The 26686-nt window shown below is 37.0% G+C and overlaps 1 protein-coding gene across 1 annotated transcript in view; it reads left to right on the top strand.

The window, feature by feature from the left end:
* LOC120530667 (low-density lipoprotein receptor-related protein 1B-like) overlaps nucleotides 1–26686 on the top strand; it is a 1848048-nt gene that overhangs the window by 1117346 nt on the left and 704016 nt on the right. Inside the window, exons 25-28 of the mRNA XM_039755091.1 lie at nucleotides 2765–2962; nucleotides 14724–14928; nucleotides 18388–18552; nucleotides 23340–23584. Coding sequence (XP_039611025.1) covers nucleotides 2765–2962; nucleotides 14724–14928; nucleotides 18388–18552; nucleotides 23340–23584 — 813 coding nt within the window. The remainder of the gene's footprint in view (nucleotides 1–2764; nucleotides 2963–14723; nucleotides 14929–18387; nucleotides 18553–23339; nucleotides 23585–26686) is intronic.

Below are 26686 nucleotides of genomic sequence, written 5' to 3' on the forward strand. Positions count from 1 at the left end.
AGGCCATGCTTGTTTTAAGACTTTGATTTTGTTGTAGAATTTCTTTATTAAGAAAAAGATCTAGATATTTTGCCTGTTTTTTTTAAATTAAAACAGTAGTTTAAATCAGAGGAAATAATGTTTCAGGTTTTTTTTTTATGTAAAACTGTAATCTGTGTCATATCCAGACTGTCAAAGCTCTTTTATGATAGCAGTGCAGAAATCCCTCTTTGGTAGGTGATAGTAGCTCCAGATCATCTGTATACAGGCCCCTAGAGCTGTGGTCAATTTGCTAATATAAATATTAAATACCTGGAGCTCTTTTCTATGTAAAATAAATTAAGGTACATCTTCAGCATAAAGTCTCTTGATCTTGTATTTTGCTTCTAGGTGTTCATTTTTATATTCCTGTTTTAATAGTGTTAATTCCTCTAGTCTTCTGCTTTCACCTCATCTTCTGAAACTGCTTTTCCTGGTAAGGTTCACAATGGCAGCAGGTCAAGCTGGTCAGCCCAGACTTCCTTGTCCCAAGCTACAGATTCCAGTTCTCCCTAGGCAAGTCTCTGGTGTTCCCAAGCCAGACGAGAGATATAATTGCTCAAGGGTATCCTGGTTCTTTCTCCACCCATTTAGATATGCCCAAATCACCTCCACTGGCTCCTCTTAAGAGAAACAACAATTCTACACTGAGGCTTTCCTGAATCGCTGACTTTCTCACCCTAGCACAGAGTTTCCATCCAGCAACCCTGTGAAGTAACCTCATTTCTACTACTTGCACTTGCTAAATCATTCTTTTGGTTATTACCCACAGCTCATGATCATAGGTGTGGACAGGGATGTTGACCAAACAGTAAACCATGAGTTTTTTTCTTTAGTGTTGCCACCATGGACTGGCATAGCACCACTAAATCCACGTCTCAATCTCTATCACTCCTGTGATGCAAAAGTTATTATTGAAAACATAAATGTTTGTTTCTGGGCACACAAAATAAAATACACATTATATATTCATTCTCATGACCATTGAACAAACTATAAAAACTAAAGCAGTAAGACTATCAAGCACATAATTTTAAAACATAATGATAATCTTCTTTAAATAGCAATGTTTCAATCATTGGCAAAAAATTAAATTACCTGTGTGTTTTATCATGGAAAGGTTTTGAATTTATGTAGACCACAAATATGTTCTACACCCCAACTCTTGTTTTCTTAACCTTGCATTCAACTGGCCTGAGCAGAGACATGGTCTTCAGGCGCAGTACACTTGCAATGGAGACTTCACCCAGGATTATCTGCTACTGTGTTTTACTTTCACTATTACTCTCGGTGGCAGTATAGAGCAAAAACCTCATGCAATGAAAGGGAGTAATTATAACTTTCATTTTACTCATTAAGGATTTAATATTCCTAATATGCTTAAACCAGCTGCCTGTGGTCTTCGGGACAAAAAACAACCTGAGGATTCCCCAGCAGTTTTATTATATTTGTGATCTTGGAGACGGCATCAGCTAACTCTTAAGAATGGCCCAGTGCAGAGGATGCGGACCCACCTCTTCTGCTGCCCCACTGGCTTTCTTAAGACACTAGCAATACCATATCTTAGCCGTATTGTTGGTATATGAGTCCTATTAAGCTTTATCTCGAAAGAATATCTCCAGATAGGCAATGTTTTTAGTGAAAACTTGAAGCCTTACCCTCCATTACTGAGGTGTTTCATGTGCAAGTTGTTGAACTGCGGCATTTGCTTTATTTTGACGTTGTGTCACTTCATCTGTGTCATTAGCACAATGTCACTGTTGGTGAAAATAATTTAAAATTGCATGAATGCACTGTCTAGTGCCTGAGGTTGAGTATGAGCAGATGTGACAAATTACCATACTAACTGGATATTTCACTAGCCATCAAAGACGGTGCTTGGCGACACACCTAATGTATGTCAACATTCTGTCTCTTATTGATACCGTGCTGCACCTCAAACACTTCACTGCATGGATGGTAATGGTCCTTGTTTTTCCTTCTTCCAACTCCTCCTTCTTTTTCTTCTTCCTGCTTCTCCCTGAAGCTGCTGGTTTTTGTATAGCTTGTCAGGTCCAAGGTGAACACTCTTAGCCCCTGTCTATTCAATGTCATCTGACAGACCATGGCAGCACATATAATAGCCTGGGATCTCATTGTTAAACATGAGAAATATCTAGTAAAATGAACATTTTGCTGTTTAAAGTTTTGACCTCTAAATCCTACTTGTCTACAAAAATTCCTTCTTACAGTGGAAAGCTTAATCTTTACTGTAGCTAGAAACATTTCCTGTTTGATGTGGTTAGCTGCTGTTACAGAGTTCAAGTAAAACAGAAACAAAAAGAATGAAAAGTTACAGTTCTATGTTGCACCTTTGTCCAGAAAATGCTTTTGACAATACAGCCATCTTAAGTAAAAGAAAGAAAGATCAATAAATCACTTTAACATTCTTGATTACCACTACATTACCCAACACTTGGCAAAACATCACAAGTAGTTAAAGGTGCCAGATGTATTGGATTGAATTGTAAATCATTTTAAAATATGTGGACAAATGTTCTTTTTAGTTTTAACATATACAGCAAATCAAAATTAAAAATGTTTAAGAAAGTTTTCCCTAGGCATTCCATAATGTATGATATTGCATTTTTATTGGAAATTGCTTTGAAATTATTTGGTTTTATAGTTAAGGAAACCTTAGCTTTAGTCAAATTATACACAGGATAAATGTTAATTAATTAATTAAAATGTTGTTTCCTTCTTACAGATCCCTTTGAAGCTTTTATTATCTTTTCTATACGACATGAGATCAGAAGAATAGATCTTCACAAGCAAGACTATAGTTTGTTAGTACCTGGTTTACGTAACACTATAGCTCTTGACTTTCATTTTAATCAAAGTTTACTTTACTGGACTGATGTTGTAGAAGATAAAATTTACAGAGGAAGGCTGTCTGATGCAGGAGGTATGCAATTTCTCTTGTTTTTATCTGTTACATGCTTCTTTCAAATAGCTGCACTTTATCGATGATCTTGTTTAGTAAGAAAGATGTTATGGAGCATACCAAATAATTTACATTTAACCTAAAGGTTATACTCAAACACTGCATCTTGTGCAGAAGTTGTGTCCTAAAGGTAATTGATGACTAACTGATCTAGTTAAAAATTAGGATGAGCATAGGTCTTAATATTTATTTACTATTATATGTGTATGCCTTTTTCATCTGCAAATTCAAACAGTCATTGCTTTATATCTGCATAGAAGCCAGTAAATTGTCAAAGTTGTCCTACCAGCAGACCATTACTATATAAGCACCCATTATTTTAATGGTCTGGGGTCGGTGTGACCATAAGTAGCTTGGAGAACTGCTTGGTCATGTGATAAATACTGGAAATCTGGCAAAGCTGTATCTTTGAGTTTACTCTCACTGCAATGAATGTTAGAGCAGTAAGTGCTTGAGGAGAACCTTTACCCCACAACTTAAGCTTAGTATCAGGACACATCAAGGTGGAAGACAAGAAATGTTCTAAACAAGAGAAGACCATTCAGGTCAGAAAGCTCTTATGGTTGTCTCCACATTCAGTTATAAGTGAAGCAAGACCATAATATTAAGAGACTGAGTAAACTGAGGAGAACAAGGAAGAAATTCTTGGATGATCATACTGTATAAAAAAGCAACTTGAGAGATATTAATGTGGATAACCTTTTCTTTGCCATTTCTTTCAATACATCTGTGAGACATTGGCTATATTCTGTAAAAAGATGAACTGTTGCAGTACCATGATGGAGCTTTGGAATATCCTGGTTAGAAAAAGAATGGACTTTTATTTTATACTTTTAGTACTGACCAGCCACATGACAGTCTAGTATGGCAACAGCAGGCCATACCATTGCATTGTCTGCTTACTGGATAACTTACTGTCTGATACATGTTGTGAGTTTATATCTGATAGTTGTTTTTATATTCATTTTGACATTTTAACAATTGCATATTTATTTTTTCTTTATCCCTCTTTGTTTACTATTTTGTGTCTGCTGTGTATTTTTACTGCACATTTCCACACCAGTGTGACTACCAGCTTTTTATTATCCAGTAAGATATGCTGGCAATAAATTCAATTAAAATGCTAATGATTGTTAATTAGGTTATTGAAATAATATGTCAGCTTGCACATGCCCAAAAATTCTGGAATCAGTCAATAGCATGGGAATAAGGAGTAGTTCTCGAATATGCTGCTAGGTATCGGGTGAGTTGATCAAGTGTGTATTCTTGGCATTTATTCTACACATGAATCAGGCAATTTTTTTCTCATGACTTGTTTTCAAGAAGCAGTGATGATCATATTTTTCAAGTTTGGCGGGCTTATTCATAAAGTGTTAATGCCCTGTGACCATACCATTAATAAGCAACATCAGGAGAAGCAGCACACCCAAGGCTGGATATTGCATCCTGGCAATGCATCTGCATACACCGCTTTGTCAGTCAAAAAGTTTTAGACCAAAACAATTATGCTTGTTGTTTTGCACCTTATATATTCACAAGATCACACTCCCTGTGACTTCTTTTTGTTCTCAAAATTAAAATTGAGATTGAAGAGAAGAAGATTTGCTTCCTTGGAAGAAATCCAGGCAACAGCACAGGAGGCTGTAGACATGGTAACAAGAGATCAGTGCAGGAAATATTTCCAGAGATAGGAGAAGTGCTGAGACAAGTGCATTGTATTTCAAGGACAGCGCTTTATAATAAAGACATTTTTTAACAATTACATGAATTTTTGAGCCCTCTTCTTATACTGGACCTTTAAACAAATAATTGAATTTCATATTATTAGAATGAATCAAAAAATGATGTTCAGGATATCTTTGGAGACTGATAAATTATAATGTGTCAAATGATGTATAGCTCCATATAAGAGTCATATCAAAATATTTTCTGTGTAATTAAATAGACACAATTGTGCAGATCTGTAGACCTAAGTCTATATTTAACATAATTTTGCTTTTCTCTCCTCTGGACTTATCTTTCTGTAGTTTTTATCAGCCTTCAAAACCATTGACCCAGTTCAAAGCAAACAGTGGTCAAGTCCTACATGACTCACCAATCCTTTTATGTCTCCTGGTCTGACTGTTTGTCTTCTCCTCAAAAACGTTCCACAGATGTGCCTCAATGATCAGTTTTGGGTTCACTTCTCGTTTCTCTCTACATTCATTCCTTAGGCAAAGTTATTTCTTCTCATGACTTCTTCTACTGTGATCCACAGACCTTCCTCTCATTTCCTTGTTACAGCTCACAGGTTTCAGCACAATTTCCAGACTGCCTGTCTGGCATTTCATCATGGATGAATGATCATTACCTTAAACTTAACCTTTCAATGTCAGGTATCTTGTATTTGCATTTGATTCTCCTCGTTCAAATTTTTCTCTAAGCATTGCCCTTGAAGATGTCACCCTTTCAACATCAGTCACAGTAAGGGGTCTTAGCGTGACTCTGAACTCCTCACTTTCATTCCTCAAATATATTTCTTCAATGACCCAATCATGTTGTTTATGTCTTCCTAATATTCAGTGGATTCGACCCTTGCTCACTAATTATACCATGGAACTACTTGTTCAGGGACTGGTTCTGTCCTGTCGGGGCTTCCTTTAAATGTTATCAGGCCTTTTTTAGCTCTGCTACAATGCATCTGCTTGACTGTTGTTCCCTTTAACTCATTTCATTCCTATTAGTCCTCAGCTTCCATCTCTCTAATGGCTTTCTGTTGCTGGATAGATCCGGTTCAAAACTCTTGTCTTGATCTATAATTTTCTGAACGGTTCTGCTCCTCGGTATCTCCAGACTTTCCTGTCTCTGTATGTCCCTTCAAGAAGTCTCCATTATGCCTCTGCCAGTCTGGTGATCATTCCTCCTCTTGCCACATGGGCCAAGACTGGACAGTGCATCTCCTTTGTTGCTTCAAAGCTGTGGGATGATCTAGGTTTGTCTAATCAAAGTGCACTCTATTTACTCATGTTTAGGTATCTTTTGAAAATGCACCTTTTCATTAAAGATTTAGAAATGGCTTAGTTTCTTTTCTATAGGCCAGCTGCTGTTGTACTGACAAAGAGTATAGCATAATGATTTTTGTCTTAGTCTAGTTGCGGACATAATTATGTAGTAATGCTACTCCTTCTTGCTCATTTTTTATCTTGCTTTTTGCTGCTTTTAATGTTTGCACTTTCCAATCGTTCTTGAATATATTATAACTTGCTTTGTAAGTTGCCTTTGATAAAGGCACCTGCTAAATAAATAATAAAAAAAAACTATTAATAATATGTGGAAAGCTCTTCAATAACAAACCTCATGGATGAATTCAATTATTAGTAAAGATTGAATTTTTTTATTATATTGTAAACCTTTTGTTAACAATACAATATTCTTAACTGTTCATTATTATATTACTTATCCATTTTATATCAAATATAACTTAATTACCTTCTTTTGAGATCCAGTGATCCTAAACTGGGTTAAGTGTGCTGGATAATGCTGGGAAGAATACATGGCTACCTCACAACCATTAACAATTTTGAAATTGCTACAAACCCTCAGGTTACATATTTACACACGTATCTACATTTTAACATTTTAGTACTCAACCTTCATCAGGAAGCCAGTCTCTGAATATAGGCAAGTAGGTGACTTCCAAGAGTGGCTAGGCTGGCAGTGTCCAAATGTGCCACTTTAAACTATTATGTGACATTTTAGAACATGCTGGCAAAGCAGATTTTCCTACTAAACTCTCTCTAATCACTTTGAGAAACGGCTAGGAAATGTGCTAGAAGCTACAGCTACAGTTACAGCAAAGTATGGCATGTTAAAACAACCAAAATTGTCTGAATACTGCGACTAGGTGGACAGACTATACAAAGCCAGGAGAAGTACTAAGGCACCAACATGTTTAACAGATATAACTTAAATAACACAGCACAGCACAAAATAAAGGCAGGTCTCATCAGCCTTGTGTCTCTTCAAAAAGGCTTTGTCAGCAAGAGTTCTATCCTCAGTGTTACAAGGGTCAAAATGAGACCCCAACTTCCTGGGACCACCTGTTTTTATGACGACTGAAACAGAAGGGCGGGCCTAATTGGGATGCTGTGGGTGGGGCTATACATTTTCCTTGGGCACCTTCTTTGGAACTGTGGGAGAAAAAGAAGACACAGTGAATGACAGTGCCCCCTTTCATCCAAATGTGGTATCACTTACCTTTGCAGAGCCAGAAAGGTGATCCCTTGGCAAGTTTTGAAAATGTGAATATAAAAAAAGGAGACTTTTAGAAGAACATGAACTCCAAAATTGCTAACGTGGCTTCAGGAGAGCCCAGCTCCTCAAAACTAAACCAAAAAGGCAAAAAAAAAAAAACAACTACAGTTTCTGTATAGCATGGACTAGCAAAGTGATACGGGTCCATTTTGCACTTTTGTAAAAGACTTGCGTAATTAATCCAATAATATCATAAATATAAGAATCCTTTTTTAGTTATTGAAGAACATGACCAGTGTGGTTTGCGAGGAATTTTCAGTTTGTGTGCATTAAGAAGAGATTTAGAATGGTTTGGGATATATGTTGTGGGGTACAGCCCAGACACAGACAGGTAGACATCGTTTCAAGTCACCACAAATGCTTTATTTACAATATTTACACACAAGTGAAACACACACAACCCACTTTCACTCCAAAGTCCAGGCCTTTCAAATAATGCCTTTCTCCTCTGGTCCGCCCCCACTCTCCTCCCAAGCTCTGTCCTTCTTCCACCCGACTCCAGCCATCGAATGGAGGGAGGAGACCTCTTTTATATTCACCCGGATGTACTCCAGGTGCCTTCCGATGAGCTTCCATCGGCCCTTCCTGGTGTGGCAGAAGTACCAGCAGTGCACCCGGAAGCGCTCTGGGTGTCCTTGGTCTTCTTCCCCCCAGCACTTCCGGGTGTGGCGGAAGTGCTGAGGGAAAGGGCTCTTCAGGCATTCGGGTGCCCCCTGGTGGTGACCACGGGCCCCTATAGGGTTGAGATTCCAAACTTTGTTCCCGTGGTCCCCATAACCAGGACGGCTGCCATCTCGTGGTCCGGAGAAGGCGTAGTCCCTCTTCCGGTCCCTCTGGGTGTCCCAGCTGGGTACCACCCCCAGCTGTTTGCCACAATGTATTGATTTGTTGTTAAAGATTTGGATAATCTGCAGTGCTCAGGCTGTCCTATAATACACTTAATAACTGTTTAAAGTGGAAGTGCCATACTGCTACAATATTTACTCTTCATGTATCATAACCTTCTGGTTGTAAAGTTGCTAATTGAAGGGGCTGGCACAACTGTGTTTTACCTAGAGAAGCAGAATGGGCTGCAATGGCCCCAATTGTATGAAAATTGTATTCACTGAAAAGAAAAGAGCCACATTACCTTCAGTTATGCTGTGTCATTAATCTTAGTTTGGAAATATTCAGATTATATCCAGACTGATTTTGCACAATTTTAATGCACAATTCTCCTTGTTGAAAAAATGTCATTTTTTGTGATCACTATGCAATTTTCTTGGAAGTTTTTTCTGGCCATTTTGAGTTGTTTTCAGTGGCATACATAGCTGGTCATTTGCTGGACACTGCCATTTGGGAAGTCATTATTTGTCAGAATTTAGAATGGCAATGCGGTAATCCAGAATACAAAGTTTTTGATAAAAAACTCTCTAGTAATGAACCTTCGGTTAGCGATTAGATGGGTAAAGGCTGTTAGACAGATTTAGAACTACTTCTTTGACTTTCTTTGAAGTTATTTGGATTTTGACAAGCAAGTTTTTCTGTTGATTTCCCCCAGTATTTTGACATAAGCTTGTTCCCTGGAAATGATAATATCTGCTCTTTTAAAGATGTTTTGCTAGTCATCATTTTTTAACTTTACCTTTGAACATATTCTCTCTCCAACCAATGAGTACTGTTATATTCTGTGATTATTTACTATCACTATTTAATATAACATGCCTGCCTTTAACGTGAAGAAGGAAAGTGGCATGTCCAGAGAAAGCCTGTACAGGTACAGTGAAAGATGTGCAAATTTAAAAAATACAGTGACTGAGCAAGGAACTGAATCCTTAAATTCTAAGGCAACAGGACTCTGGAATTTTTTTTCATTACTAGTTTTTTGAAGGTCTAATAAGCTTAAATTATATACTTTATTTGTAAAATAAAGTGTGGCCAGGAACAGGAATGATAGGCAGGCAACAATTAAAGGCTGGGCCATCAACCAGGTCATCCCGTTTAATATAATAGTCTTTTTCTTTAGAACTTAAAGAGCTCCTTCAGGCGAAAGGAAAAATAAAGGCCACTTAGACGCACAGAAAAAAAAATACTAAGCACTTTGGTTTTTCATAAGGAAAAGAGGTTATCCTTGGAGCTCCATCCGGCGCTGCTCTCACTGTGGAATTATGCCTCTTTGTGGGTGGCCGGCTTCTTTATGGCATGTAAACTGGAAAGGCGGACTAAGTGCCCTCAGTAGGCAGTCTCTCAGTGCTGCAGAGAGAGAAGGAGAAGATGATATTAGCAACAGCGCTCCCTCTTGTCTCAGGCGGCTATCGCCCACTTCAGTTGAGCCCGTGAGGAGGTCCTTAGATGTGCGTGCATGACTAAAGGAGATTGTAGATTCCCATATTCTAACTTTTACAGCTACCATATATTTTAAAATTAGCACACAATTTTTGTAGGTGAACATCAAAGAGTAAGTGACACAGACATTAAGCAAAAAGAAACAGAATGTCCGATACCACCAATTCACAATTCTGGTCCCTTTCCAACTCATATGAACTCTGTTACTGTCAAAGATAAAGGTGGCATTAACTGCTTTCTGACATTATAAAATTATAATATATATTCATTTATTTATTTGTTACCTACATTTCTGTATAGCTCTTCTGGCTTTATTTTCACTTACACCACACCCTAAGCCTTGTATTCAAATGCCCTTCTGCTGTCTGATGTCTTCAATAAGTTGAACTCTATAACCCACTGTCAAGTTTACTACTGTCAAACTCCCATTAACAGCTGTGATAAACAGAACATATCATTTGTAGATCTTCAGAAATCTTTTATCATTCTACCTACCTCTAGGGAACACTAGGATCCCTGACTAATCCAATGACTTTATGGTTGGAGTTAATTTATTAGCCAATCTTTTGATGCCCAGAAGTCTGTCTATTCACTTTGTAAACTAATTTTATATCAAAATTCTGTAAATCGATACTAACTTTTCTCATTACAATCCATTAAATTTAATTGAAACCATTTTAACATTCAAGTTGCTCGGAAAGCGTTTCTATATCTGATTGTCACAGACTGCTGGGAACAGCTTTTAAATTGCATTGTTGGCCTGTATTCTAGGAGCGTTTAACTCTCATGACATTTATGACTGCAGTGTGCATAACTAAGAAGTGTACATGTATGTTAATATTTTTCTTTGTATCAAACTACTTTATGAGATTTAACAAGGCCCTTATATGTCATTTTCTGTAATCCATTAAAAGAGGATGCCAGAGCACAGAAACTAAACAAAACAAAGGTTTTGAATTAATGGAGTGTTACTAAAGTACAAATGCAAAATAATAAAACACTTAATTGCCCCTTTAGGGCCTACATATACTAGCATCATTGTGATTTCGTGAGGACATCTTAACTTTCCCACTCAGTAATCCACTTGCTTCTGCTTCACACTGTTAGCCATTTTCCTCTCTTCGGAGAATGTTTTGCCTATAGCTGCTGCTTTGAATTCAGTAAGCCCTGCAGTAACACAACCTTTACACCTGCTCGTACGGTTTATTTTTAGGGTATCACTGGAATTATTTTCCAGTGTCAAGGATTCCTTCTAATGTCAACTGTGCAGCCTCTAGTGTAGTGTCTTTTCTGTATCCTTTCCTGAAGTATTAGAGCATGTATTAGAGTCAGTCCACCCCAACATTATCCCCTAGTTAATGACATAATGAAATAATGTCTCCAGCAGGGCATCTGTGTGGCTAAACAGCATTATGTACTACTGTATGTGTGTCTCTGCTGAACAATACTCAGTTTTAAAAAAAGGGTCAGCCAGTCTGTATTCATGTTGCAAATTTCAACAAATTTACTTCACCAAATGTTCATAGTATGCAGAAACTCGAAGACCATTGCATTACTGTATATTACTATTTTTAAGAATATTCTGTTTCCTGTGTAAAGCACCACCTTAGGGAAAATTAACTAACTTCAGATAACCTATATTTTTATTCTGTATATTTTGAGTGGACGTGGTGGGCACGCAGTGGATAGAGCTGCTGCCTCACAGTTAGGAGATCTGGGTTTGCTTCCCGGGTCCTTCCTGCGTGGAGTTTGCATTTTCTCCCCGTGTCTGCATGGGTTTCCTCCCACAGTCCAAAGAGGTGCACTGCCGATTCTAAATTGCCCCTAGTGTTTGGATGTATGTGTGTGTGTGTATGTGCCCTGCGGTGGGCTAGCACCCTGCCCTGGGGTTTGTTTCCTGCCTTGCGCCCTGTGTTGGCTGGGATTGGCTCCAGCAGAACCCTGTAACCCTGTAGTTAGGATATAGCAGGTTGGATAATGGATGGATGGATGGATATTTTGAGTGTCTGCTGTATTTGCATGTCGGCATACCCTCCTATATAACACTTGGCAAACTGAAAAGTAAGATTCCTTGAATACACTGAACAATGAAAATTTAGCTTCTTGAACATTTTTGGGTGTATCTTAAGGATTTTGACCTGCTGATCACAAAAATCACGTTAACATTTTCCTTTTATGTACCATTTTATTGCAGTTGTCTGTTTTTTTGATCTCCTCTCATATTGTAAGTATACAGTACAGCATCTACATCTAGAACCAGAGGCGATTCTAAGAACTCTGGGGACCCCAGGAAGAAAACTCCATGGGGCACTCAACTAACATTCTACCATATTGGGACAGGGAGGAAGGTATTATTTTATAGTAATGTGTAAATTATTAAAATCAGGGAGGATTTAATAAGTACAAATCCTTTATTTTTAATTTTGTTAAATAATGTTAAAAAAAAAAACATCACAGTAAATATACCATGTGTATAGAATATCTTAAAACAATAATAGAATAAAATAAATAAAAAAAAATTAAGTACATAAAATACAAATAAATGTAATGTGCACATGGTAATAATGAATAAATACAAATTGTACATTGTAATATTTAAAAAAATAAGTAAAAACTGCACATAGAAATAGAAATAGAATAGAATATAAATTTAAAAACACAAAAAATGGCTTGTAAAGATATTAGTATATCATTCCAAATCTCAGTTTGACAATCTCTGTGTCTGAGTGCGTGCTATTGAAGTTGATAGCCCCTACTCACATGTGGTAGATCTCAAGCAATATTTAAACAGCTTTAAAGATAGAAACTTCTCTCACCAGAGGCAACTGTGATAGAAACAGTCAGGACTGCTGAGGGGCTACATTTTGACTTCTTAGATTCACACTGTTACCCACTCCCCTCTGGCTGAATTGGTGCTGCTGATTTTTTGCTGTGCACTGACTCTTTTATGACTTTATGGCTGAATTTAATTCATAAGCCAACCTTTTATTTAGTCTGGAGAGATTAAATCCTAATCAGAAATAGCCAATTGTCTGAACAAACTGAGTCAATCCAGAAATGTGGAAATGCTTCCAAACAAGTAAGTTCTTAATGATTTATGAAATCGTCTTTGATTACATTTAATGTAACTAAAAAAGTAACATTCATCACAAACACTGACATTTTCACAAAAGAGATTGGGGCCACTGCTTAGGGGGTTTCCAACCTTGTTGTAGTGTGTCTGGAACAAACTACTGAGACAAGGTAGTTGAAGCAGAAACACTGACAACCTTTTAAAAGAATCTGGATGAGATATTGGAACAGCTTAGCTATTAGCTAAACAAATGGGCTTGATGGACTGAATGGACACCTCTCTTTCATTAAGTTTTAAGTTCTCATGTGTTGAGGCCGTGCTTCAAGGGGAATTCCTGTAGACTTGTCTTTGCAATGAGTATCTATGTAAAAGAATGCCCTCGGGGCATTGTCTGTCCTGTCTCTGTGACTCTGACTGGAACATTTCTGGTGATCTAAAAGGTTTCGGACTGACACTAGAAATGCATCTTGGATATACAAAGTACTATTGTTTAATTTACGAATTGGACAGCAATGACAAAGAGTTTTGTTCAATTAAAAAGAATAGTGCTCTTTTATCATTTGGTTCCAGGGCAGTAAAGTGTGGCACATACAGCACTTGTTGACCCAACAAAGATATGTTTGCCTCCTCTTCATATAAAATGTGGACTGATGAGAAATTTCTTGGAAGTGATGAACAAGAAACATGAAGGATTTCGAATAACTGATGTCAAGATTAAAGAAGGCATTTTTGTTAGTCAAAAAAATTATACATGTCATCTTTGATAATTGGTTCTAAGATATGCAGGTGGGGCCAGAGGAAATCGCATGGAAGGCACTCCATGATGTTGGTGAGGATTTTCTTGGCAGCTACAGTGGGCCAGGCCATATCCAGATGGATGAAAACTTTCTTCAAGCAAACAGAAACATGAAGTATAACATATCACTAAAAAATAATTTTCTGCATTCACACTTGGACTTCTTCCCTGTTACTTCTGGTACAGTCACTGATGAACATGGTGAAAGGTTTCAACAGGACATTGCAACGATGGAAAAGTAATATCAGGGCAAGTGGAATCAATCAATGCTTGCCAACTATTGTTGGACACTCAAACGAGAAGCATCGGATGCTGGGTACAAAAAAAATCAGCAGCAAAACATTCTTAGCTCAACTGAACTAATGCAGTGTGTCTGCATCATTAAGCGAGTAAACACTCTAAATTTAATTTTAAATCTAAGCATTTCATGCTTCTCCAAAGTCCTATATGAATACAGTATGAACATTTATTTGTGTTTAGCTTGAAGTTGTCTATCATAATCACCAAAAACTTTTCAGGAATTAAAACATTTGAAAATATGTATTGTCTGGTAATTGGAATTTTCATTCAGATATAGTAGATTTGTTTGTTTACATCCTATTAGTTTTTTTTTTAAACAGAGGGGTCTTCTCTTGTAGTATGAGGTGCCAGAGAGATAAGTCAAATATATATCATTCATTCTTAGTCTGCAGATCAAGAATCTCTTATTCACATTTTAGCACAGGAAGCTACTTCCCAGCCAGAGTCCTTACCCATATGCAAACCATAAGCAAACTGTCCTGCATCTGCTTTTTGACCTTCGTGGACTGACATTCATTTTTCCTTTTAGGGAAAGTGTGGGGCAATGATCTTTCTGGTCCTTTCCCTAAAAGAGAGCAGAACAAGCTCTGAGGCATCTAGAGTGCACAATCCCCCATTTAGTCAGTTCCCAGTGCTTCTAGTTTACAACTAAGAGAGACTGGCAAAATATGAGACCTCTTATGATGCTGGAATTTACCCTCAATGAGATGTTAGTTCATTACAGACAACTTTTATTAAAGAGCTATAAAACTAAAATGTAATATTTGCTCAACTGTTGTACATTTCAAAAAGTAACACATATGGGGTCCAAGAGAATACTTTAATAGTTTGTTATTAATTGAGAAATATTGGGTTTAAATGTGTACACAGTATTAATGTATTTATTTAGAATTGCCTGTTTAAACTCTATTTAAGTGTATTTCATGTTATTGTAGGTGTGACTGGAGTAGAGGTTGTTGTTCAACATGGCTTGGCAACACCAGAGGGTTTGGCGGTGGACTGGATAGCAGGGAACTTTTACTGGATTGACAGCAACTTGGACCAGATCGAAGTAGCTAAACTCGATGGATACATGAGGACGACATTGATTGCAGGTGGCATGGAACATCCTAGGGCAATCGCTTTGGATCCTCGACATGGGTTTGTCTGTTTATTCAACTCTTTTTTTTCCATCCTTAGTGTAACTGATACTACTGTTTGAATTTAGTTTGTTCTTTGATGTGTTCTTTCATTTTAATAAGTGCTGGGTTGTTGGAAGAAAGCATATGTGAAATGTCATTTGTATTCAGGGTGTTTGCACAATAATAATAATAATAACGATAATAAATATTCATTTAGAACTCTGGAAAAATACCTTGGTGGGCTGCAGAAAAGCAAATGTAACCATTCAGAACTACGACTTAATATCCTTAGTTTTTCTTCTTTCTTGTATAATGTTACTGCCTAGGAAGGAACCACTCAGTTCCATGAGTGGTACATTCTTTTATAGTACAACTAGTCATTCTATTATGTAAAGTAAAGATTACATTTCTGCATTGAAATTGACTAAAATATAGAAAGGTTCAACATATGTCACAGGATATTTCATAATGAATTCAGACTTTAGTTACAGTGATCCCTCGCTATATCGCGCTTCGACTTTCGCGGCTTCACTCCATCGCGAATTTTAAATGTAAGCATATCTAAATATATATCACAGATTTTTCGCTGGTTCACGGATTTCTGCGGACAATGGGTCTTTTAATTTATGGTACATGCTTCCTCAGTTTGTTTGCCCAGTTGATTTCATACAAGGGACGCTAATTGCGGATGGCTGAGAAGCTACCCAATCAGAGCACGTATTAAATAAAACTCCTCAATGATATACGATATGCTTCCTGCGCGGTGCTTCGCACACTTTAAAGCTAACAACAGCCCGTATTGATTTTTGATTGTTTGCTTTTCTCTGTCTCTCTCACTCTCTCTGACATTCTCTGCTCCTGACGAGGGAGTGTGAGCAGAGGGGCTGTTTGCACAGTGGCTGTTTGCTTAGAAGATACAGACGCTCCTTTAAAAAATGCTGAAGACTACCTTCACATTGATCCCTTCATTGTGGCCGCTTTATCGCGGTGCTTCCCATACTTAAAAGCCCAACAGCCCAATTGATTTTTGATTGTTTATTTTTCTCTCTCTCTCTGACATTCTCTGCTCCTGACACCACTCCTTTAAAGAGAAGTTATGTTTGCATTCTTTTAAATGTGAGAAAGAACTGTCATCTCTGTCTTGTCATGGAGCACAGTTTAAACTTTTGACTAAAGGGTGTTATTTCATGTCTAGAGGGCTCTGATAATGTTAAAAAACGTATTTAGAAGGTCATAAAAAGGTTTTCTATGTTCTAACTGCGAAAATATTAGATTTATAAATAAAGAATCCTACTTCGTGGAAATTCATTTATCTGTCTGGAGCGGATTAACCACGATAAACGAGGGTTTACTGTATAACTGTGCGGAGAATATTTATAAACAGTGTGGGAGAGTTTCTAAGGGCTTAAAATATATAAAAATAACCATACAAACATATGGTTTCTACTTTGTGGATTTTCACCTATCGCGGGGGGTTCTGGAACGCAACCCTTCCCTTGCAATCGAGGAGGGATTACTGTATTTTAAAACTGATTTTCTCTTTTTTTATATTTTGTTAAATAGCAAATCATGCATTTAAGCTGTAAACATTACAAAGAAATCCATCTTATATTTAGAAGAAAACAGATTCTCTACCAAGCAATTCAGCATATGCATGTTGTGCAAATGACATAGTATGACATCCTCAAACGAACTTAATTCACTTCAAGGATGTGGGGGAAAGGTACCTATTTCATCAGGACTGTGCAAGAGGCAGGAATCCGCTCTAGGCGGGGTGCCAGCCTATTGCAGAGCCATACTATGCATATAGTTATATACTAAATGATACACACTAAAGTGGAGCTGAATAATAAAAATCTGATCCAGCTTTAAAACATAATCTTTAAATCCTTCACTTTTCAAGTCCTGTGCCTAGTTGTTGCCAATGTGAAGTTTGTTTATTCTCCCTGTTACCAGTATGGGTTTTCCTTGCAAAGTACAATGGTTAGCTGCAAAATCTAATTTGGTCCCAAGGGTGCGTGAATGAGCTTTAAAATGAAATGGCACTGATTAGTTCTGGCCTTATACCCCATCCTGCCAACTACCATGCCCCTGAATTAGATAAGATTGGTATGAGAATGTTGTATTATGTCCTGTGAGTCAGACAAAATTAGTAATCCTAAATCCCCAACTCTCTTTTGAAAATATTTCATTAAAAATATTCATGAGGTTTCAGTGGACTTTTGTACTTGTTGGCTACCTTTCCATTTGAACTTTACTGTTAATTGGTTCTTGCCTCCCATCCTATGCTGCCATGAGAGCCTTAATAGAATGCATCAGTTCAGAAAATGAATGGCTAGATTTGAATTGTCTGGCAGTTAAGGGAAAAACAAACAAGAACTCAGAAGCTTAACAAGACATTGGGCTAAAATGAAAGAACGTAATATGGAAAAGGAATAAGCTGCTGTGCAAATTAAAATTTTGCAAAGTAATGTTAATAGAATGGCACGTAATGGTAATTTCTGGGGTTGCAGACTGAGAACAGAGACAGGCCATCTTATTACAAGGGAATTTTAGATAATAACTATGGGACTGATCTGGCATAAAGAAAGACGCCATGTTTATAACTAAAGTTTCTTACCACTGCTATATGCAGTATGTAAATGAAAATGGTTCCAGCTCATAATTCAGTTGACAAATCTTTCAAATATATGTGCTGTTATATTTTTAACCATGAAATATCTTCAAGTTTAAACAAGATTACGACATCATATTTTGTAGTCTTGGGTAGCATCTACTTTATTTTATTCTGTAGTAATCATATTGCTTTCCCAAAAATGTCTAAAGAAACACAATTTGCAATCATTCAAGCTCCATTTAATCTACTCAACTATTTAACTATATTAATACTTGCCCCAAATAATATACTTTCCTTTTTAAAACAGGTAACACATTTTACATGACAGTAAATTAAAGACAAGTTGTTGGATTAATCATTGAATTTTGGAAAAAAAGCAATAAACTTCATTTTCCTTTTTGGCTTAACGATGAACAATATTTTAATAAAACACTGTGATTAGCTATTCTGTTTGATATGGTTTTAAATCATTTTATATTCTTTTCAATAATTGCCATGAAAGAACATGGATTGTAAAGAGGTATATGGAGAAGAAGCCTAGCTCATGGGAAGAATAACTCCATAACCCAAAGGGGATTCTTTCATCTGCGGTTTGTAACAGAGAATTGGTAATTAAATGGAGAAGGCAACAGCAGAAAAAGGAATGTCGCTCCTCAAAATTACTCGACTGTCATTTCAATGCCATAAATTATGACATGGCCTATCTTTCTTGGGACATGCTACCTTAGGTGGAACATTACTCTAGTGTATTGAAGATGAAATAGATTTATGAATAAAAAAACTTTCACAAATTTAAATAACTTCTTTTTTGCTGATAGAATGCAATCTGATAACCCAAGAAGTGTTTTAATTTTCCCATAGAATTCTCTTCTGGACAGACTGGGATGCAACGTTTCCTCGCATTGAGGCTGCTTCAATGAGTGGTGCTGGGCGACGCATTATCTTTAAAGATATGGAAATTGGGGCTTGGCCAAATGGATTAACTGTTGACCACAATGAAAACAGGATTGTGTGGACTGATGCGAGGTATGGCAATCCAGTTAGTTTTAATTTAAATAAGATGAAATCAACAATGTTGTCCTACATACAGAAATATTAAATAGTAATGTACATTAATAATATGGTGAGCACAACATTATGATGTTCAACTGTCTTAAAAATAAGGTTAAATCAAAATAATTAAAACATTCTTTTTTGTGCATCCTGTACAGAAAAAGCTTACAAGGATTTAGTAAATAAATGCTGTAAGGGATGCCTGGCAGCTCAACCTGGCAGGGATCCCTAAGATATGGAAGGATTGGGGAGGCAACTTCTTTAGGGCACTACCTCCCACACAATGTTAGATGGCAGCTCCCCTTAGTTGCGGTGGTGCCCCGTATTCCCTCAGGGCACCATGGGACTTGGAGTCTTATATATCAGCCCTGTTGGGTACCATAGGTGCTGCCAGGGGGTGCTGTGAAAATGGAGGATCCATATGGCATGAGGTTTCTGCCTAACCCGGAAGTATTTGCAGATCACATGGGCGGTAGAGCAGAAGCACTTCTGGGTTGGCCAATATAAAAGGACTTGCCGGCCTCACAGGGATGAGCTAGAGGATGAAGCTTGCAGGGAGGAGAAGAGGAGGCAAAGACCAGAAAAGAACGAAAGAGTCATCATTGTGCTGTACTTGTATTGTACTTGTTGCTGTGGGAAATGCTTTATGAAGAGTTTTCCTCACAATAAAAAGGCAATTTTGTGTTTTAACTTCTGCCCTGTGTCTGTTGTGTTGGGTTTGAGGTAGCTGGAATGCCCCCTAGTCCACAATACTTTTAATATACCTATAACTGCAATTTAATAGTGCCTGCATTAGAGGTAAGCATTTCAGACATTACTGGTCGTGTAAACATTTCTCTAAAATTGTAATGATAAAATCATCATAGAAAAAAGTTAAAACGACGTAATTATAAGATGCTAAAAAATATTAAAATGCAAGTACTTATGTTGAAACAGACATATGATAAAAACCTGTTACACAAAAGGAATCACAGGTTTGTGTGTTACATTGCTTTCAGAAGTTGTACATCCTTTGAATTCACCAGCAACTTTAAGCAGAGATATTGTTAATAAGGGACAGTATAATATTGTTAACACTTCTGCACTGAACATGACCAGGAGTATTCTTTTATGACAGTTCACCATTCCTTTCAAACGCATTGTTTTTTGCTTGACTAAAATGATGGGAATTGCAAGTTTCTGAGCTTGAGTGTTTGAGAGAGAGCACTTGCCGATTCCAAAGTATGAAACCAAACTGTCAGGTATACACCAAACACATTATGCGAAACATGGTTATTTTGACAGAGTTTTGCTTTATTATAAACTTATGTCAATATGACTTCAATAACTTCAATGAAAAGCATCAAGAAGCTGTATCAGCTAGCAGTCTCATAGATCAAAAGAAGAGCAAAACCATCCACAAAAATGTTTAAAACTCATCTATTGAAATGCTATATGTAGAATTTTAATCTCTTACTCTCTCATTAAGGAGCCAGTAGTCAGCCATTAGTCTAACACTATTGAACCAGCTCTCACTGTGGCTGCCACTCTGCTGAAGGGGCTTACCTGCGACTGATGCAGATCTACGTGTTTACTAATGTTGTGCATTCACTTTATATACAGACGAAAATGGGATCTAAAATAAGGAAAAACATTTTTCTATGTGCATGATTTTGCTAGACACTGTATCCTCCCAATATTTACATTTGTTTTCACTGGGTACTTCTAGAACATAATGATATTTTAATTGGTGACTCCAAATTGGCTGCATGTGAGAGACTTTGATTTTATCAATGAGACTGTTCTGTTATGGACTGACATTTCAAACAGGTTTGGTTTCTATCTTGTGCTCAGCACTTCCAGAATAGTTTCCAGTTCCAGAAGACACTGTACTGTTAAATGTGTATTCAAAACATGCCTGAATATTTTTATATTTGAATTACTTTTTGTTAACATAAATTTTCATATAGTCCATTAAACAAATCAATATAGAGACTTTTAATATTTTGCTGTACCATTTAATTTACCATAGTGAATATATGTACATTATACAACCATGTAGAAAATTCAGGCAGGGCATTTTCTGGCAGACATAGGCTTAGGGCTAGTAATCAGAAGCGGGCCATGTCACTGACTATACTGACTTGAGAAGAGACAGTCATATTAATGAAAATGACCAGGAAATGCACATAGTTAAAACAAGCCAAACTCAGAACCATAAGTAAATAAAAAAAAAAAAAGAAAAGCTAATGAGAACTCAAAACCAGAAATTCCAACAATAATTGTAAAACTGGAAAGTGAAAAATAAAGAGAATTTTTAGAAAGTATGAACAGTAGGATGTATGTGCAAACTCACTTACCCTAGAAAAGCCCGAGCTGGCATTTATGCCATTGCTTCTGAGACATCAAGAGAGTCGTACATCCCAGGGAATTCAGGCTAATACAGGGTGAGGCAGAAAGGACGGACGTCTTTGAAATGGCTAGAACTCACCACTAGGTGGAGTGACAGATGTGCGGTAGGTGGCATTAGATTCGCGAAGTCTTAGCATTTTTTTATTTTCTTTTTAGTTGAAGCCATGGATCCGTGGACGATAGAACACCGCATTTTTGCGTACGACTGTTTTGTCAATAACAACCAATCTATTACCGCAGTTCAGCGTGAGTTTCGTTGCCATTTCAATATCCACAGAAATAAAGGTGTTCCCGCTTGTAACACTATCCTACGTTGGGTTAAAGCACTTCGTACACGAGGTACAGTAATGAATAAAAGACCACCGGGGGCTACATGAATGGCACGTACCCCTGAAAATGTTTAAAGCGTACGACTAACCCTGCTGCACAGTCCAAGTCGATCTGCTCGGAAGCATTCTTTAGACCTGCATTTCCATCCCTACAAATTGTCAAATTCTATTTCAATATGAACTCAAATCTTTCAATAAATTTCTTTGTAAGAAAAAATTTACAATTTTGTGATCTTGTAAAAAACGTCCATCCTTTCTGCTTCACCCTGTATTATCATGGAAAGGATTGATGCATTGTTCTTGGCAACAGGGATATGCGTCACAAGAGCATGTTTCACAAAATGGTGGCAGCCAAAGCAAAACAATAAAATAAAAATGATAATGCAGCAAAATGCTAATAAATTATAAGTTCTTAAAAAAATGCATCAAACATAAAATTTGACTTAGAAATCAGAATAACTGAGTTTCAAATCCCTGGAAAAGTCATATAGAAACAGAATCCATTCAGGGCAAAGCACAAAAAAATGATTGAAAAATGCCAACGATAACAAATGCACATGATTTTCTCCACTGAATAAACTTGTTGGGATTCAAACACAGACCATATTTCAGGTGACTAGACTTACAGTAGTTATGCTCTTTTATTGGGACATCAAAAACAAAAAGTGATTTATTAGTGATTTGCATTAGTGGCTGGTCATTAAAGTGAAAAGTGGTAGGAATTTAATAATGACAGAGGTTGCCTAAGATGCACATATTTGGACGTGTCTTATAGCTTGTATTTTTTAGCAATGAGTCTAGAGTCAAGAGCTCACTTTCAGTAAGCACTCACCAGTAGTAAGAAACTGCATGAGTATTTGAAATTAGTCATTACATGGAACACTCACTCATCTATACACACCCATCCATGGCTAAAATTAGAGGCAACATTGTACCAAGCACCAACTTGTGTGGAGAATTGTTGGGAAACGCACAGCAGTTGGGTTGGAATTTGAATCCAGTTGTCAGGAGCCATGTCATACCCTACCATCTTATAAACCTGCTTAATCATAAGCAGAGTCCCAGGTGGCTGGAGCCTGTCCCAGCAAGCACAGGGCACAAGGCAGGAACAATCCTTGGACAGGGTGCCTATCTTATCACAGGGGAACACAGGCAGCATCTCTAATCATTGTAGCTCCGTTCCACGTTAGAGCTTTTGCACAATATTTAATGTATAAGTTAATGTTACATCCATTAGTCTGTTATTCAGTTTTGAATAATTAGTCTTTACCTGTTTGGTATCAGAAGGCTTATATGAAATTAAGCCTTAATTCTAACTGTGTGTCTTAGATAAGTCATTATAAAGAATTTACTCTGGTAAATGAATATTGTCTATATTAGTCTTTAGTTAAGAAAACAGGAAACCAAGAGGCAAACACCAACAGTACATAACTCCAGGTATACCTTTATTTTATTGCAGTGTAACCAAATAATCTGTCAATGCACTGTGACACATAACATTAATTATGTTTTGAAATACTGTTGCCAAAATTCTATTCAATGTAAAATTGTTTTTGTAACTGTCAGTACTGGGGAGTACTACTACAGAAACTAAATTTAGTTTAGAATTTAAATAGATTTATGGTCAAAAACATAATGCAAATAGATGAACAAAAGAGCAATTATTCTGGATAAGCCTTTTTTTCTTTTTAACACAAATGTGTAAATTTAATAGACTTTTGATTCATTGTTTTGGTCTATGTCTTGTTCACATCTCTTTGACAGCTCTAATACATTATGAAATATAATTTCAAAATCAAAAATAAATCACAGCACTGGAAGTTGTCAGGAAGTAATTTTCTTTCTTGACTTTATATAACTGGTATTATATCATATTTACTCCAATCTAGCATGCATTTATTTATTTTTTTGGCCATCCAAACATTGACAGGGATATATTTACTTGCTCAGAGCAATCCATATTCACATTTGTCTTTACTGTATTTTCAATACAAAAAAGCTGTAAAAAGTCTTTTTATATTGTAATTTATCTTCCATCAGGTCTGATGCCATTTTTTCAGCATTATACGATGGCACTGGAATAATAGAGATCTTACGAGGCCATGAGTATCTTTCACATCCATTTGCGGTTTCCCTTTTTGGAGGGAATGTATACTGGACAGACTGGAGAACAAACACCTTGGCGAAGGCCAATAAATGGACGGGACACAATGTCACAGTGATACAAAAAACGAGTGCCCAGCCTTTTGATTTAGAGATTTATCATCCTAGTAGACAACCTCAAGGTAAGTAAACATTGCACTAATGTAAATAGTTAATTTATTGTTGTTTTTAATTGTTTACCTTTATTATTTAAATACATAGGCTTTATTCCATGAGTTTAAATACTTGGGATCAACAGTTTCAGAGTAATGGGGATTGTGGAAGAGAGGTGAAAAAGAGAGTGCAGGCAGGGTGGAATGGGTGGAGAAGAGTGTCAGGAGTGATTTGTGACAGATGGGTATCAGCTTGAGTGAAAGGAAAGGTCTACAGGACAGTAGTGAGACCAGCTATGTCATATGGGATGGAGACGGTGGCACTGACCAGAAATCAGGAGACAGAGGGTGGGTCAGCTCAGGTTGGACAGTTGGGAGACAAAGTCAGAGAGGCGAGGTTGCATTGGTTTGGACATGTGCAGAGGAGAGATGCTGGGTATATTGGGAAAAGGATGTTAACGATAGAGCTGCTAGGAAAGATGAAAAGAAGAAGGCCTAAGAGAAGGTTTATGGATGTGGTGAGAGAGAACATGCAGGTGATGGTGTAACAGAGCAAGATGCTGAAAACAAAAAGATATGAAAGAAGATGATCCACTGTGGCAACCCCTAACAGGAGAGGCTGAAAGAAGAAGAAGAAGAATAGGTTTTATTCCTGAATGTATTATTTTGTATATTGATGGTGTTGCATAGCTTATTGGTTCTTTTCTTACTGAAATACCATACTGACATTTTTTCTGACTTGTATCAATGTATTGGATTGTGGTTTGAATACTTATTATGAAACTTATTCACAATTGAGTGAACACTGTAAATTTTCCTAGATGGCAGAACAAGTTTCATCCTTGCTTAAATATTGGGTCCATGTACAATTGCTGCTACTAAATTAATCAGTGTCAATCAGCCTGCACTTAGTGATGTTCACAGGTAGTGTAGCAATATATTTGTAGAATGAAGAGGGACAGGAAGTGCACAAGTGGATTATGTATCATCTTCTTGAGTACAGTATGTGTTCGTTGAATAAGGAGCTACATTTGATACTCATCACTTTAGTTATTAGACTTTGGTGGTGTCTATCCATTCATTCAATTGCTGAATCTTTTTAATTCAATCACAGGGGATGCCAAAACCTATCCTGGCAGTACTGGGATGCAAGGCCAAAACCAGCCCTTAATGTGATTGTCAGTAATTACCGAGAATAACTACTCGCTCATCCACAGATATTGGACCAATTTAGATTTTCCACTTAACCCTAACATGTACATCTTTAGGATGTGGGGAAAGATTTGGACTACCTGAAGAAGAGTAAATATATAGGTAGAAGGATAACAAGCAATCTCCACACAGATCGGGACCTTCCCAGATTGTTATAAAATTTTCTAACCTACTTAATCGTATTTAGAGTAATGGGGGCCTGGAGTCCATCCCAGAAGCTTTGGGTACAGGCAGGGACAGAACACTCACCCCACTTAGACACGCAACTATATGGGGCAAACTTAAAATTCCAGCTAACCTAACATGCACTTCTTTGAGATGCAGAAGGGGAACTAGAGTAAAACCTGCACAGTGCAGAATGTGCTAACTACACATAGACAACAAACAGCTTAGGGATTCAAACCCAGCACTCTGAATCCATGAGGCAGCAGTGCTAACCGTTACTGCTCTTTACCCAGAAAAAAGAACTACAGTTTTTTACCTAAAGCTTAACTAAATGCTTGGCAAGTAATGCAAAATTGACAGTCTAGGAGGAATAACAGCCTAGGTGGATTTAAGTGCATTACTGAGTTTACGTACTAAATGACAAAGGAGCAATCTGTAAACACGATCACAATAAATCAAGGACTGACAAGGTCAGAAAAAGAATTCTGAAGTAGATATCAGCAGAAATGGAGTGGAGAAGAGGAGTTATGTAAGTGCAGGGGAAGAAATATTACACATTCTTGATTATTCTATTTCTTGTATTTGGCTCATAGTGTTATCCAAATCAACTCACAAGATCATGGTATACAGCAGAACAAGGGTCTACTTACATTTCTAAGACTTGAAGTACAAGTGGGTTAACTAATTTGGCCCCAGGAAAGAAAGTAAGTCAGAGGCAAGAAATGAACCAGCAACCTTGTGGTTTAAAACCAAACATCTTATCCAGTATCCCTAACTGCTTTAGACAAACACAGTTTGACAACTCTGGTAGGGTGCCATGCCAACAAAGAGTTGCCATTGTCCAGCCTATTGAGAAAACCAGCAAGGACATACTAAATGTGGGCATGTTTTTTGGGACAAATGAGTGCATCTTGCATCTATCATGAAAGAATGGAAAATTTTGATTGCTTTTGACTCATTAATTGTCTTTTAACATTGTTAATTGAGCGATTCATGGGGTAAGGGGGTTGCTCTTGAGTGGCACTGTACTCGGAAAACACCACAAGACTCTATGAGTAAACAGTAAAAGGGCATTTACTCAGAATATTCAGGATGGTTTTCAAGGTAATAATACAAAATAAAAAGGAAGTGACCCCTGTGCCTTACTGTACAATGGTGATGTCCTAATTGATCCTTCAAAACAAGCATGTCAGCAAGAACTAACTCTTGTCTGTGAAATTTCTCTGTCTTCTTTTGGCTTCCTCCTCCTATGAGAAATCCATATTAAAGTAATGTATTTTCAGCAGATTTTTTTTAAAGTGCTCCAATGTATTAGCCTGGCAAATTCATATTGGAAGGCTATTCCAGATTTTAGGTGCATAACAGCAGAAGGCTGTCACCACTTCTTTTAAGTTTAGCTCTTGGAATTCTAAGAAAACACTCATTTGAAGATCTAAGATTACGATTTGGAATGTAAGGTGTCAGACATTCCAAAAATATAAGATGGAGCAAGATTATTTAAGGCTTTGTAAACCATAAGCAGTATTTTAAAGTAAATTCTAAATGACACAGGTAACCAGTGTAGTGACATCAAAACTGGAGAAATGTGCTTGGATTTTCTTTCCCTAGTTAGGATTCTTTATTTTTTGTTTTTATTGCATATCACGTTTAATCAAACAGAAACTTTGCATGTATTAGTTTTGAAATTACATATAATAAAGAAATAAAGAGACTACCATACAAACAAAATAGCAAAAAGTTTTAAAATTCCATACA

Source organism: Polypterus senegalus, chromosome 6, assembly GCF_016835505.1.
Source record: "Polypterus senegalus isolate Bchr_013 chromosome 6, ASM1683550v1, whole genome shotgun sequence".
Lineage (NCBI taxonomy): Eukaryota > Metazoa > Chordata > Cladistia > Polypteriformes > Polypteridae > Polypterus > Polypterus senegalus.